A 16,357-nucleotide genomic window follows, 5' to 3' on the forward strand; every position below is an offset into this window, starting at 1 on the left:
GGGTTCAAACCCCACTCAAATGTTTACTTGCCAAAATCTGCCATTGACCCCCATTCTGAATTTCTCAAATTTAAAAGCACTATATTTCTAAAACGATGAAACATTTCAAAGATTCCTTTTCAGGCAAACATGTCCACCGTAAGATGAACCTAAATAGGTTTGAATGGGGTTTCTAGGTGTAAGTATGTAGGACTAGTAGCATACCAAAGTTTGTGCTATTGCCATTGGGAATGCATTGGGCGTTTAACCTAAATAACTCAGAAACTACAAAACATTTCAAAGTAAAAAGTTCCAGCATGTGTCTCCACAGAAAGCTGAATTATAAGAAGTGTGAATGGAGTTTCTAGGTGAATGCATTTTTGACGTGCCACTATCTGCCATTATGAATTTCTCAAATTGAAAGCACTATATTTCTAAAACTATGAAACATTTCAAAGTAAAAAGTTCCAGCATGTGTCTCCACAGTAAGCTGAATTATAAAACGTGTGAATGGAGTTTCTAGGTGAAAGTGATTTTTTGACGTGCCACTATCTGCCATTATACATTTCTCAAATTTAAAGCACTATATTTCTAAAACTATGAAACATTTCAAAGATTCCTTTTCAGGCAAACATGTCCACCGTAAGATGAACCTAAATAGGTTTGAATGGGGTTTCTAGGTGTAAGTATGTAGGATTGTAGCATGCCAAAGTTTGTGCTATTGCCATTGGGAATGCATTGGGCGTTTAAGTTAAATAACTCAGAAACTACAAAACATTTCAAAGTAAAAAGTTCCAGCATGTGTCTCCACAGTAAGCTGAATTATAAAAAGTGTGAATGGAGTTTCTAGGTGAAAGTGCTTTTTTGACGTGCCAATATCTGCCATTGAGCCCCATTGTAAATGTCTCTAATTTAAAAGCACTATATTTCTAAAACTATGAAACATTTCAAAGATTCCTTTTCAGGCAAACATGTCCACCGTAAGATGAACCTAAATAGGTTTGAATGGGGGTTCTAGGTGTAAGTATGTAGGATTGTAGCATGCCAAAGTTTGTGCTATTGCCATTGGGAATGCATTGGGCGTTTAAGTTAAATAACTCAGAAACTACAAAATATTTCAAAGTAAAAAGTTCCAGCATGTGTCTCCACAGTAAGCTGAATTATAAAAAGTGTGAATGGAGTTTCTAGGTGAAAGTGCTTTTTTGACGTGCCAATATCTGCCATTGAGCCCCATTGTAAATGTCTCTAATTTAAAAGCACTATATTTCTAAAACTATGAAACATTTCAAAGATTCCTTTTCAGGCAGAGCCAGGACTTGAACCTGCAGCCTCCTGATTCCCAGGCAGGCTCTGTACCCAGTGAGCCACTGTGCATGCCGTTATTAAAAGGCCAAATAGATAATGACAGAAGAGCCAGAGACTTGTTTCCATTGTGGTTCATAAACATTCGAACGTCTAGAGATAAACAACAGCAAAAGAAACAATAGACAAATCTCCTGTTATTTTATTTTTTGTATTTTATTTTTGTATCAATGTTGTACTCAAAGGGAACAGCAGACTGTGTTGTGGCAGGTAGCAAGTAGATCAGTGACTTAGCACACTGGCTGCATGATCTGGAGATTGTGGGTTCAAACCCCACTCAAATGTTTACTTGCCAAAATCTGCCATTGACCCCCATTCTGAATTTCTCAAATTTAAAAGCACTATATTTCTAAAACGATAAAACATTTCAAAGATTCCTTTACAGGCAAACATGTCCACCGTAAGATGAACCTAAATAGGTTTGAATGGGGTTTCTAGGTGTAAGTATGTAGGACTAGTAGCATGCCAAAGTTTGTGCTATTGCCATTGGGAATGCATTGGGCGTTTAACCTAAATAACTCAGAAACTACAAAACATTTCAAAGTAAAAAGTTCCAGCATGTGTCTCCACAGAAAGCTGAATTATAAAAAGTGTGAATGGAGTTTCTAGGTGAATGAATCTTTGACGTGCCACTATCTGCCATTATGAATTTCTCAAATTGAAAGCACTATATTTCTAAAACTATGAAACATTTCAAAGATTCCTTTTCAGGCAAACATGTCCACCGTAAGATGAACCTAAATAGGTATGTAGGACTAGTAGCATGCCAAAGTTATATATTTTTTCGGACGGCATACTATAGCATGTCGTTTTTCGTGATTTTGGACTATTTGAAAAAATGATGAAAATCATGAAAAAACGACATACTATAGTTCATGGCTTCGGACGGCATACTATAGCATGTCGTTTTATATGATTTTGGAGGATTTGAAAAAAAGATGAAAATCATGAAAAAATGACATACTATAGTCCATGGTTTGGGACGGCATAATATATTTTGTCATATTTTCATGATTTTGGGACACTATGTCAGAGCCAGGACTTGAACCTGCAGCCTCCTGATTCCCAGGAAGGCTCTGTACCCAGTGAGCCACTGTGCATGCTGTTCATAAAAGGCCGAATAGATAATGACAGAAGAGCCAGAGACTTGTTTCCATTGTGGTTCATAAACATTCGAACGTCTAGAGATAAACAACAGCAAAAGAAACAATAGACAAATCTCCTGTTATTTTATTTTTTGTATTTTATTTTTGTATCAATGTTGTACTCAAAGGGAACAGAAGACTGTGTTGTGGCAGGTAGCAAGTAGATCAGTGACTTAGCACACTGGCTGCATGATCTGGAGATTGTGGGTTCAAACCCCACTCAAATGTTTACTTGCCAAAATCTGCCATTGACCCCCATTCTGAATTTCTCAAATTTAAAAGCACTATATTTCTAAAACGATGAAACATTTCAAAGATTCCTTTTCAGGCAAACATGTCCACCGTAAGATGAACCTAAATAGGTTTGAATGGGGTTTCTAGGTGTAAGTATGTAGGACTAGTAGCATACCAAAGTTTGTGCTATTGCCATTGGGAATGCATTGGGCGTTTAACCTAAATAACTCAGAAACTACAAAACATTTCAAAGTAAAAAGTTCCAGCATGTGTCTCCACAGAAAGCTGAATTATAAGAAGTGTGAATGGAGTTTCTAGGTGAATGCATTTTTGACGTGCCACTATCTGCCATTATGAATTTCTCAAATTGAAAGCACTATATTTCTAAAACTATGAAACATTTCAAAGTAAAAAGTTCCAGCATGTGTCTCCACAGTAAGCTGAATTATAAAACGTGTGAATGGAGTTTCTAGGTGAAAGTGATTTTTTGACGTGCCACTATCTGCCATTATACATTTCTCAAATTTAAAGCACTATATTTCTAAAACTATGAAACATTTCAAAGATTCCTTTTCAGGCAAACATGTCCACCGTAAGATGAACCTAAATAGGTTTGAATGGGGTTTCTAGGTGTAAGTATGTAGGATTGTAGCATGCCAAAGTTTGTGCTATTGCCATTGGGAATGCATTGGGCGTTTAAGTTAAATAACTCAGAAACTACAAAACATTTCAAAGTAAAAAGTTCCAGCATGTGTCTCCACAGTAAGCTGAATTATAAAAAGTGTGAATGGAGTTTCTAGGTGAAAGTGCTTTTTTGACGTGCCAATATCTGCCATTGAGCCCCATTGTAAATGTCTCTAATTTAAAAGCACTATATTTCTAAAACTATGAAACATTTCAAAGATTCCTTTTCAGGCAAACATGTCCACCGTAAGATGAACCTAAATAGGTTTGAATGGGGTTTCTAGGTGTAAGTATGTAGGATTGTAGCATGCCAAAGTTTGTGCTATTGCCATTGGGAATGCATTGGGCGTTTAAGTTAAATAACTCAGAAACTACAAAATATTTCAAAGTAAAAAGTTCCAGCATGTGTCTCCACAGTAAGCTGAATTATAAAAAGTGTGAATGGAGTTTCTAGGTGAAAGTGCTTTTTTGACGTGCCAATATCTGCCATTGAGCCCCATTGTAAATGTCTCTAATTTAAAAGCACTATATTTCTAAAACTATGAAACATTTCAAAGATTCCTTTTCAGGCAAACATGTCCACCGTAAGATGAACCTAAATAGGTTTGAATGCGGTTTCTAGGTGTAAGTATGTAGGACTAGTAGCATGCCAAAGTTTGTGCTATTGCCATTGGGAATGCATTGGGCGTTTAAGTTAAATAACTCAGAAACTACAAAACATTTCAAAGTAAAAAGTTCCAGCATGTGTCTCCACAGTAAGCTGAATTATAAAAAGTGTGAATGGAGTTTCTAGGTGAAAGTGCTTTTTTGACGTGCCAATATCTGCCATTGAGCCCCATTGTAAATGTCTCAAATTTGAAAGCACTATATTTCTAAAACGATGAAACATATCAATGATTCCTTTTCAGGCAAACATGTCCACCGTAAGATGAACCTAAATAGGTTTGAATGGGGTTTCTAGGTGTAAGTATGTAGGACTAGTAGCATGCCAAAGCTTGTGCTATTGCCATTGGGAATGCATTGGGCGTTTAAGTTAAATAACTCAGAAACTACAAAACATTTCAAAGTAAAAAGTTCCAGCATGTGTCTCCACAGTAAGCTGAATTATAAAACGTGTGAATGGAGTTTCTAGGTGAAAGTGATTTTTTGACGTTCCACTATCTGCCATTATACATTTCTCAAATTTAAAGCACTATATTTCTAAAACGATGAAACATTTCAAAGATTCCTTTTCAGGCAAACATGTCCACCATAAGATGAACCTAAATAGGTTTGAATGGGGATTCTAGGTGTAAGTATGTAGGACTAGTAGCGTGCCAAAGTTTGTTTTATTGTCATTGAGAATGCATTGGGCGTTTAAGTTAAATAACTCAGAAACTACAAAACATTTCAAAGTAAAAAGTTCCAGCATGTGTGCCCACAGTAAGCTGAATTATATAAAGTGTGAATGGAGTTTCTAGGTGAAAGTGACTTTTTGACGTGCCATAGAGCTGCCATTGATCCCCATTATAAACTTCTCAAATTTGAAAGCACTATATTTCTAAAACTATGAAACAATTCAAAGATTCCTTTTCAGGCAAACATGTCCACCGTAGGATGGACCTAAATAGGTTTGAATGGGGTTTCTAGGTGTAAGTATGTAGGACTAGTAGCGTGCCAAAGTTTGTTTTATTGTCATTGAGAATGCATTGGGCGTTTAAGTTAAATAACTCAGAAACTACAAAACATTTCAAAGTAAAACGTTCCAGCATGTGTGCCCACAGTAAGCTGAATTATAAAAAGTGTGAATGGAGTTTCTAGGTGAAAGTGACTTTGTGCCATAGAGCTGCCATTGAGCCCCATTATAAACTTCTCAAATTTGAAAGCACTATATTTCTAAAACTATGAAACATTTCAAAGATTCCTTTTCAGGCAAACATGTCCACCGTAGGATGAACCTAACTAGGTTTGAATGGGGTTTCTAGGTGTAATTATGTAGCATGCCAAAGTTTGTGCTATTGCCATTGAGAATGCATTGGGCGTTTAAGTTAAATAGGTTGAGACGTACACCCCTTCCTCTCTCTCTCTCACCACACCCCTTCCTCTCTCTCCTTGTATTAATATTTCAGACAGATCTGGATTTTAGTTTCATAGCCACCTCATTTTATTGTCCGAAACATCCGGGGGGCAGCACCACCCACTCCCATATAATACTGCGCAAGGATCATGGTCAACCAGTAGGATCAGGACATCAGTTAGTTAGTGGCATTAGGCTTGAACCTGCGAGTGGTTCGCCACACCACGATGCATAAACTTCAAGGCCATTTCCCTTACCACCACTGCCTTAGCCTGACTGAGTGAGATTTCCATGCAGTTTTATCTTCTTCTTTCTTCAAAGTAAAGTTTCAGAGTAAAGACCAGAGTCGGATTTGAACCCACAACGTCTGGATCATGTAAACAGCCACTTAACACACTGAGTTACCAGGCTCTCTGTGTTCTGTCATGGTTTTTCCTCTATTATCTGATTAACATCCACGATAACCATTAAATGCACTAAAGACACCTTAATTTGATTCAAATGCTCTGTACATGATCCCAAGGCCCCATTTGAAAGGTGACGCCAAGAGGAACAATTCAAAACTTAAAATCACAGAGGGCTCTGTGGCACCCTTGTTAAGATGACACCCATGTGAGCCAGAGGTTGTGAGTTCAAATCCTGCTGAGTTCCTCCTATTTTCACTCTGCAGCATGTTTTGGAGAATAACATCCAGAAGAACACTGGAAAGAGATGGAAAGCTGAGGAGATCCTCAGAGAGTGGTGGCTCTCTGTGATAAGCTGCTGTCTATGTGAGCCACAGGTTGTGGGTTCAAGTTCAGCCCATAGCCCATGGCCTTGGACGGCATACTACAGCATGCAGTTTTTGAGTGGTGCAACCACTCCCTTACCCCTGCCTGCCTGCCTGCCTGCCTGGCTGGCTGGGTATGAGCATGAAAACAGCATGGTTGTTTTCTCTGTCATTTCTCAACCGTTTCGGACACGGGGCGGCACGCCAGAACCAGCCCGGCCCCCTGGGCGCGTTCCTGGGGGTCTGGAAGCCCCCCCCCTCCCCCACCCCCGGGGACCCCCACATAGTAACTCTGTCATTACTCTACCGTTTTGGACGCGGGGCGGCTCGCCGGAACCAGGCCGGCACCCTGGGTGCGTTCCTGTGGGTCTGGAACCCCCCCCCCCCCCCCCGGGAACCCCCACACAGAGTTGCACCACTCACTTCACATGGGTGTGATTTTTCATCATTTTTGAGGATTAAAAAAAAGACTAAAATCAGCCCGAAACCATGGACTATAGCCCATGGTCTTGGAGTGATATTCCTCTTTTTTTTAAATCCTCGTTTTTCATCCTTTTTGACCATGGGCATGTCTTGTCTTGGACTATAGTATGCCGTTTTTCATCATTTTTGAGGATTTGAAAAAATACGTTTTTAACGTGTGTTGATTTTGACAGCAAATTTTTATTTAGTTTTAGTCATAGTCCTTAGTGTTAGTCTAGTTTTAGTTGACTAAATATCCTAAGATTTTAGTTGACTAAATCTACAGTTGATATAGTCGACTAAAATGTATTTTGGCGGGCCTTGATCGTGATTTTACACTTGGTTGCATGCTGAAAATAGCCGCTCTACAAGCTCACAGCGCGTCCAACCAAGCATGAAATGATTTGCCTTTTAGTTCTAGTGGATCTCTTCTACACTAGTCCCACCACAACATTTTAGTCTAGTTTTTATTTGTTGACGGAATTTGTCAGTGTATTTCATTCATCATAGCTTAGTTTTTATTTAGTTTCCGTCAGTGAAAATGAAAAATGTATTGGTGACGAACAATGGCTGGGTTTCCCAAACAACACTTCTTACACCATGGTGTAAGAAGTGTTGTTTGGGAAACCCAGCCATTGTTCGTCATGTACTTTTAGTCGACGAAATCAACACTGTAGTGTGTCATGATGCGACACTTTGTGAGGCTGTACACAACAGGCTATATTCACTATATTGGTCGTACGATGAAATGTACGGTACTGTATACATGGGGCTTAAGTGGTTAAGATTGGCGACTTCCACACATTTCCATCTGGCGGCTCCGTGTGCCAGCCTGTGCTTTCCCTCTTCCGGTTGATTTATCCGCTTGGCTGAACAACACCACTAATTATCCTCCATTCAGTCTGGTTCTTGAAATTCCCTTTTTTTTCAAAGAATTCTTTGGGATCAGCTCAACAAACGTAGCCTTCTTGATGTCTACGGCTGCATCTGTTGTTCCTTTATAGATCTTTTATGGTCTGTTTTCAACCCTCATGTTGAAAAGTCATATCTCATTAACTTTATTTTAGATTTTGTTGACCTACTATTTGACTTATATTACTATCAAGGGTGTTTGTCTGCCATTGCATGCGATCTTATCCGTTATCCCTGGCCTGACATGAACCTGCTGCATGGGTAAAGTTGTACACTTAACTGGCTGTTTTGAGGAAGCTTATTTCATGCAAACAATTGTTTTTGAATCATCATCTATACTTGACTGTTTCACTGAGTTTTAATCTATAGGCTATGAAAAACCATCGAGTTGAGTTCTGCTTTTGCTGCTGCTGCACTGACAGCTGGCACTGTTATGATCTGCTGCTATTTTTAACTGCCTCGTTTTATTGCTATTTTATTTCCTGTTAAACCATGCACCTTTATGCATGAATATATGGTAATGTATTATGTAATAGGCTATAACATGGACTGATATATACAGTACATATTCTATATTATATATCATCATGCACCTTATATATTTTACAGTGCTCATATACTGACAAACCACATTTGACCCGTTTTTCTATATATTCCCCGCTCTCTTGAAACGGCAAATTATGGAGCTTGTGAAGCAAAGAATTTCACCCACATTTGGACACATGTAAAGTCAACCTGTGATGTGACTGTGAGTTGCTGTGATAGGAGAAGGATATCAAACGGAACACAACCACCCTAAAGACTAATCATTGTGTATATTCCTGCACTATACCTGCATCCAGTGATCTTGGTACAATATAGAAATTGATCTATTGAAGATTCTGACGTTCAAATGTACACATTTTTTGTTTTGATTGTATTGCTGTATTGTTGTATTGTGCTTTCTGCTTTGGCAATGTAAACGTATGTTTTCTCATGCCAATAAAGCCCTTTGAATTGAATTGAATTGAATTGACTGTGACGATAAGGTGAAGTTGAGTTGAGGTGAATGAGTGCTACTGTTATCCAACGCCACGGTCTTCGTTTTGAGCTCTCGTGTCGCGTGACCTCAGACAGCCTGTGAACCCTCCATCATCTCCCCCTGCTGTGTGTCAGACTGTCAGTCTCAGGGGTTGGTCTGTTGTGGTTCTGACCGACACGTCGACCGACAGGCCAACAGCTCCGCTGGGATCACAGCGGCTTGTGGCCAGTGTCCTGTGGTCAGCTGTCCACACCGCGGCGCAGACAGGCTCACTCCCGACCCGCACAAACAGACACACCGTGTACACACGCACACACACACACGCACACATGCACGCACACTCAAAAGTGGCTATTCTCTTTCCACTGCAGAAGGAAGTCACACGATGAGTCCCTCTTCCATTTACAGCTGTTTATTTAATAGATTAGATATGAATGAATTTACATTGATTTAGACACTCCTAGAGCTCTGTTTTGCCTTCTGCTCCTGCCTCCTTCACATCCTGAAAGAGGAAAAAAGGATATGTTATATTAAAACAGTAGATACGATACGGTAAGGGCTCGAACAAACTATCTAACTTATAAACAATATAAGTTAGCATCTCAACCAGTACTCCTTACAAAGAAGCTGTCGTGATGCTGCTGTTGATACTTCTTTTGAAATGTTTGTTTAGAGCATTTAAATACAAACATATGCAGAGTGGCAGCCAAGTCTATGGACTTTTAATTTAAGTTTTTTTAGAGCCCATTCAGGACGGGAACCCTTTTTGGGTTCTTGTTGCTATCTACAGTATAGCAACATTCAGCCTCATTGAATCCTAAATGAGTTAAACAAACAGAGTGGCAGCCAAGTCTATGGACCTTTACATTTTTGTTTAGAGCACTTTAAACAAACATTACCAGACGCCCCTCACTTAACACAAGTGTGAATGATTTAAAAGAGAGATAGCAGTCATAGCCATGAGGTTACGGGTGATTTACACATGGCTGCACATTGGTGCACCGTGCAGGTCACGACACTGCTGTGCAGCCATGAAGTATGATTAAAATTAAGATTAAGTTGAATGCATTCGCACCTTCAGATCCCCTCGTAGGAAGGACTGACAGAATTCCTGCACGCGTTCCGTAGAGATCTCTCCTTCGGGAAGAAGCCATTTCATGTCAGAGTGTCCATCATAGATACCAACCCGGGGAAGATCTCGTGTCTTGAGGCTGAAGTAAGCCAACGACTTGGCGTTGGACTTCAGTGCCCCATTTATCAGCACAAACAAGAACTGAAAGAGAGAGAGAGAGAGAGAGAGAGAGAGAGAGAGAGAGAGAGAGAGAGAGAGAGAGAGAGTAGCTTCAGAGAGTCAGGACTAATTTATACTTAATAATTGACCACAGCATTGGCAATAATAGTTAGGCCTAATAAATATACTTTTTTGTACAACCATGTCTAAACGTGTACAAATTAGGCATTAACCGTCTGTGACTTTAAAACTCATGTCATACAGTATAGCCCATTTTACAATGTGAAGATATAGGGCTCCATCTTGCACCACCCTTATCCCTTATCCCTAAACCTATTTGCCATTTTTTACTATTTTGAAAATCATTTTAAAACTATATAACTAGCCGATCTACATCTACATGTTGTGAGCTTGTATATTAGCTATTTGAACTATTTTAAAAGGTTTTTTTTAAATAGTAAAAAATGGCAAATAAGTTTAGGGATAAGGATTAAGGTATAGCCTTAAGCAAGATATAGCCCATAATACCATTCCTCTTTAGACACTGTTAAAAGCAGACTCAAAACGCACCTGTTCTCCCAGGCCTTTTAAATAACAAACCTGCCTTTGGACAAATGGTTGGACACTTGTTTCATGTCCTCCTACATTTTCTCTTCAGCTATTGTCTTTCTGTTTTGGTTTTTATATATTTGATGCTGTTTCTGTATTTGTTGCTTTTTTGTATTTTAACCTTGATGTCTTGTGTATACAATTTCCATGCTGTATAGCACTTTGGTCGACCTTTGGTTGTTTTTAAATGTGCTTTACAAATAAATTGACTTGACTTACTTGACTAATTTGGTAGATTTGTCGGACTGACTCACATGAGCTGACCTACAGTATAACCATGTGTGTGAATTCAAGCCCTTGTTATTTTCACCTTGCCAGTAAACTCTGGGGCCACAGTCTTCAGACGATCCTGCAGTTGGGTGTAGTCTTTACTCCCTCTGTTGGCAAACAGCAGCAGGTGTGTCTTCACCTCTGAATTGAACAGACCCACTGCCGACTGAGGAGAGAGAAAATATTAGGGGACAGAAATCATGTTTATATAGAGAGAGACATCTATTGTCTATACTCTCACTATCAGTGTTGGAAAAGTTACTCAAAAACGGTAATATTACCTATTACTAGTTACTTAAAAAAGAAATAATAATTAAAAAAATCCCTCGCTCTATAGGGTCTAGAATAGATCTAGACCCAATCTGGGAACCCATTGGCAAAACAGAGGGAAAACAGCCTTTCTCGAGAGACTAACTCGATCCCAACCCAATCTATAATAAACACTCAAGCCCACCAAGGCTCATGAAAATAGTAATGAGTTACTTTTGGAAAATAGTAAATGTAATATTATTAGTATTACTCAAAATGTGAACGTAGTTATATTACTATAGTTACTGGAAAATGTTACAGACAGACTGTAGTATGAAGCCTCTGAGTGGACGTACCACTTGGCTGTACTCTGTGAGGTAGCGCAGCTCATTGGTGGTGAAGAAGTTCACCAGGCCGTCAGTTTCCAGCTTTTTGATGTTAGAGAGAACCAGATTGTCCTGGTGGTTATCTGCCTGGAGAGACACAAACCAACACCGTTCAGTCGAACACGTCGTGTCAGGTTCTTCGCACGCGCTGTATCGAAAATGGGCCCAGAGTGGATTTACTGTTCACAGCGATGCAGATTACCTTTCTGAAGATGGTGATCGTGTCTGAGGTAATGCTGTAGTCAGCCCACACCTCTTTGACACTGCACAGGGCATAGGCAATGGTATCTACGCGCTTGGCAGCTGCGACAAGCTCTGCATAGCCATGGCTTTCCTCTCCCTGAGGCAGAAGATCGGAACAAGAATGGAGAAAAACAAGTTTATGATGTTAGGAAAAGATGGTGATTTATATTCTTCAACATGGATTCACATCCAAGGTTGAGATCATAACGCACCATGCACTCTGGAAATCCATCTGATCATTTTAAAGCCTATAATATGAGTTTTTTCCCCAGTGAGTCATAACAAAAACTATATTTTGGTCTCTTATTGCCCTGGACATCACTACCCTCATGTGCTCTCTCTCTCTCTCTCTCTCTCTCTCTCTCTCTCTCTCTCTCTCTCTCTCTTCCTCTTCCGCTCTGCGTCTCTCCTTCTATGAACCTCTCCCTTGTTTACAGCAAACTCATTTGAGCCAAGCCCACAAAAAAGCTCTGCTGGTGCTTCTTGAGTTTGTCGTCCAGTCCAGCCGGCCCACCTTCTGCCCCCGCATCAGGAGTTTGGCCAAACGGCTCGCCTGTGTGAAACAGCCGCCCGCTCCCTATCCTAACTGCAAGGAAGCCATTTCCCGAGCCAAACGTGTGGCCGAGAGGAAACATATTTCCCCCCCAAATGCATCCGTGAGAGCATTACTGTACCACTGTCTCGACAAGAAGAGAAGGGTGTAAAAAGGAATGTTGTAATTTTCTTTTTTAGCCCCTACACACTCAGCGATTGCCAGATTTGCACTGGTGGTGCCTGGTTTGCCACATATGCATGTTAGCGTAATTAGCCTGACCCAAGTGACCCATGCAGTGGTCCCGGTGGTTTGTCCTTACGATGTCTCAGCCCTCACTTCAGCCCACTGTACACGTCCCTGACTTTCCTGTCTAGTTTGTTCATTATCATTGTCATTCATTATCATTTTTGCCTGTCTGACCTCAATGAACCCAATGACGACCACCTCTGCGGAGTCGATGAAGGCCTCAACAGCTGTAGTGTCGGCCAGCCTCGGGAAGGTGCCGTCTGATAGTGAGAGAGAACAAGAGAAACAGAGAGATAGACATGGAAAAAAACGGAGCAAAGTCACACACATACAGTAGATGTTTACACGGAGATACTGTAGATATGTGAGCAAGAGCATGTATGTTAATACGACTCTGGAAATGCAGAACATATCTGCATGTCTCTGCAATCTCTTTTCCTGCCTATAAAGCTTGTTTGTCAGAATTTGTTTTCACAGAGAGCATTCAGATTGTATTTTTGCAATCATTGCCTGTAGTGGTCACTCGCTGTTTCTGCATTTTAGAATGATTTTATTAATAGCTTTTTAAGCTCAGTTATATTACACATTTTTAACTATGTGCTGGTTTGCTCTCTCAAATGCGTTTGTTCCTGAATGTAGATTAAAGAACAAAGGTGATGGAGCCTTTCCCATTTAGTCCCTATACAGTATATGGAATGACTTACATCAGATTGACAAAGTCAATTTAGTCTTTTAAGACTCTCCTAATAACAACATTTTCCAGACTGCATGGCTTCATATGATTATTTTATTACTAGCTCCTCATTTTATTATCTTCACACTTATTTTAATTTCTTGCTTTGCTTCCCGTTTGAAAGGTTACCACCTCTGTCATAATACATTTTAGCACTTTTTAAACCCTGTTTTTGAAAGGTGCTATAATAAACAATTATTATACACACAGACATTTTCATATAGAGAGATATTAGTACTGCAGAGCAGCAAGACGTGTTGATAGGTGGGATAGATTAGGAGAGAGAGAGAGAGAGAGAGAGAGAGAGAGAGAGATGTAGTGACCATTAGCGAGTCTAACTCTTACCTTTCTCTTCTGCAAGGGCAGAGAAGACCAGGGCAGACAAGAACAGAGAGATTTGCATGTTATATTGTTTTAGCGAGGGAGCCACAGAAAGAATACCTATAAGCAAATCCTGTTCTGTGTATAAGAGTGGTGTCCAGGTAGCTGCCCTATAGCTGTCTCATGCACCATGTGGCAACCGCTGAGAGCCCTTAGCGGTTTCCACATGGTGCATGAGAGTGGTCCTCTGGGTTGTGATTGGAGGCTTCGTGAGAATCATACAGGTGTTAGTGATAAGTTGGCCGACGTGTCACTGTGTCATGGTGACAGCATGGCTGCATTTGTGTTTTTCTGCCCCCACTCTCGACCTGGCGTGCCTGTTTTGGGCTCATCGTTATAGGCGACAATTTTCTGGAAAATAATGAATGTTCTATTACTATGGTACTATGACTGTGTACTGGCTATGGTGCTGATGGTTAATATCTATGGTGCTGACTATGGTTAATGACTGTGGTACTACTGACTACTGATATGATATATTCACTTTAGTTAAGTTATAGTGACTCATGTATGACTTAATCATTAATTCATCTTTTTTTAAAGATATTATGCCGACAGGAAATGGGGGAGAGAGATGGGGAGTGACACGCAGCAAAAGTGTCCAGATCGGGAGTCGACCCCGCGACACGCTGTCAGGATTAGCAGCGTGGGTGCCAGGGCTGGACTGGCCACAGGTCATACCGGGCATTTTCCCGGTGGGCCGCGACCATAGGGGGCCGCCAAAAATATTTTTAGATCAGGCCGCCAGTTGATATTAACCTGCGGGCCGCATTAGGTGAAGGTGGGGGCCACATGTGGCCCTCAGGCCGCCAGTTGATATTAACCTGCGGGCCGCATTAGGTGAAGGTGGGGGCCACATGTGGCCCTCAGGCCGCCAGTTGATATTAACCTGCGGGCCGCATTAAGTGAAGGTGGGGGCCACATGTGGGGGCCCAGTGTGGAGGGATGGTATGACAGACTGACTGGTATAAACAGTGCCCCCAGTGGGGAGGGATGGTATGACAGACTGACTGGTATAAACAGCACCCCCAGTGGGGAGGGATGGTATGACAGACTGACTGGTATAAACAGTGCCCCCAGTGGGGAGGGATGGTATGACAGACTGACTGGTATAAACAGTGCCCCCAGTGGGGAGGGATGGTATGACAGACTGACTGGTATAAACAGTGCCCCCAGTGGGGAGGGATGGTATGACAGACTGACTGGTATAAACAGCGCCCCCAGTGGGGAGGGATGGTATGACAGACTGACTGGTATAAACAGCGCCCCCGGTGTAGAGGGATGGTATGACAGACTGGTATAAACAGCGCCCCCAGTGGGGAGGGATGGTATGACAGACTGACTGGTATAAACAGCGCCCCCGGTGTAGAGGGATGGTATGACAGACTGGTATAAACAGCGCCCCCAGTGGGGAGGGATGGTATGACAGACTGACTGGTATAAACAGCGCCCCCGGTGTAGAGGGATGGTATGACAGACTGGTATAAACAGCGCCCCCAGTGGGGAGGGATGGTATGACAGACTGGTATAAACAGTGCCCCCAGTGGGGAGGGATGGTATGACAGACTGACTGGTATAAACAGTGCCCCCAGTGGGGAGGGATGCTAGAGAGACTGGTATAAACAGCGTCCCCAGTGGGGAGGGATGGTATAAACAGCACCCCCAGTGTAGAGGGATGGTATAAACAGCGCCCCCAGTGGGGAGGGGTGGTATGACAGACTGACTGGTATAAACAGCGTCCCCAGTGGGGAGGGATGGTATGACAGACTGACTGGTATAAACAGCGTCCCCAGTGGGGAGGGATGGTATAAACAGCACCCCCAGTGTAGAGGGATGGTATAAACAGCGCCCCCAGTGTAGAGGGATGGTATAAACAGCGCCCCCAGTGTAGAGGGATGGTATAAACATCCCTCAACTACAGTTGATATTAACCTGCGGACCGCATTAAGTGAAGGTGGCGGCCACATGTGGCCCTCAGGCCGCCAGTAGCCCATGTATGGGATAGGGGATACATTACAAAAATAATAATAATCTTCTCCCTGTGATGTGGCCCCCTCAGTGGTTGTGGCCCTACGCGACCGCTTATACCGCTTATGCCTAGAACCGACCCTGGTATTAGGGCTTGTTTGTTTGTGTGTGCCTCGACGGAGTGGGTGGTAGAGTTTCTGCTATCTGCTCGCTGGTTGTGGTGAAATGACCGGGCCGAATTTTTGTCCCAGTCCAGCCCTGGTGGGTGCCTGGACCGCTAGGCCGGCCCGGCTAGTTATTGTCTCCACCAGGCCGAAGGCATGGGGAGAGAGTATGTTTTATTGTCTCCACCAGGCCGAAGGCATGGGGAGAGAGTATGTTTTATTGTCTCCACCAGGCCAAAGGCATGGGGAGAGAGTATGTTTTATTGTCTCCACCAGGCCGAAGGCATGGGGAGAGAGTATGTTTTATTGTCTCCACCAGGCCGAAGGCATGGGGAGAGAGTATGTTTTGCACTCCGTCCATGTGTGTGTCCAGCCGTGTGTCCGTCCGTCCGTCTGTGTACAGCTAATCTCCGGCACCGTTAACCCGGTCAGTGCCACATTTTGCCAACGAGGAACCTCTGCTCCAAATTTTCCAGAACGGCCAGTTATAGCGCCACCAGGAGGCCGACTTTTGAAAAACACATTCTTTGATATTACTCTTCCAGATTCTGTCCAAAAATCCCGCAAATCGTTACACACCATCTTATAGTCATGTGTTCAAGACGGATCTGTCCGATATTTCAGATTCCATCCTAATTGGTTAACATTATTTGGCTTTCAAAGTTTGCAGGATTGGTCCGTTTTGAACAAAAAACCTCAAATCATGAACGGAGCATGC

At 41.9% G+C, this 16,357-nt stretch overlaps 1 protein-coding gene across 1 annotated transcript; it reads right to left on the reverse strand.

Annotated features, from left to right (window-relative positions):
- Window positions 1-9,084: 9,084 nt before the first annotated feature.
- Window positions 9,085-13,529, reverse strand: erp27 (endoplasmic reticulum protein 27; the record flags this gene model as incomplete). The annotated part of the gene is made up of 7 exons (XM_079498461.1): window positions 9,085-9,126; window positions 9,700-9,897; window positions 10,775-10,900; window positions 11,340-11,456; window positions 11,572-11,709; window positions 12,568-12,653; window positions 13,472-13,529. 7 exons carry the CDS (start codon window positions 13,527-13,529, stop codon window positions 9,085-9,087), a joined length of 765 nt encoding a protein of 254 aa, XP_079354587.1.
- Window positions 13,530-16,357: the final 2,828 nt, after the last annotated feature.

This window comes from Electrona antarctica (assembly GCF_951216825.1).
Source record: "Electrona antarctica genome assembly, chromosome: 4".
NCBI lineage: Eukaryota > Metazoa > Chordata > Actinopteri > Myctophiformes > Myctophidae > Electrona > Electrona antarctica.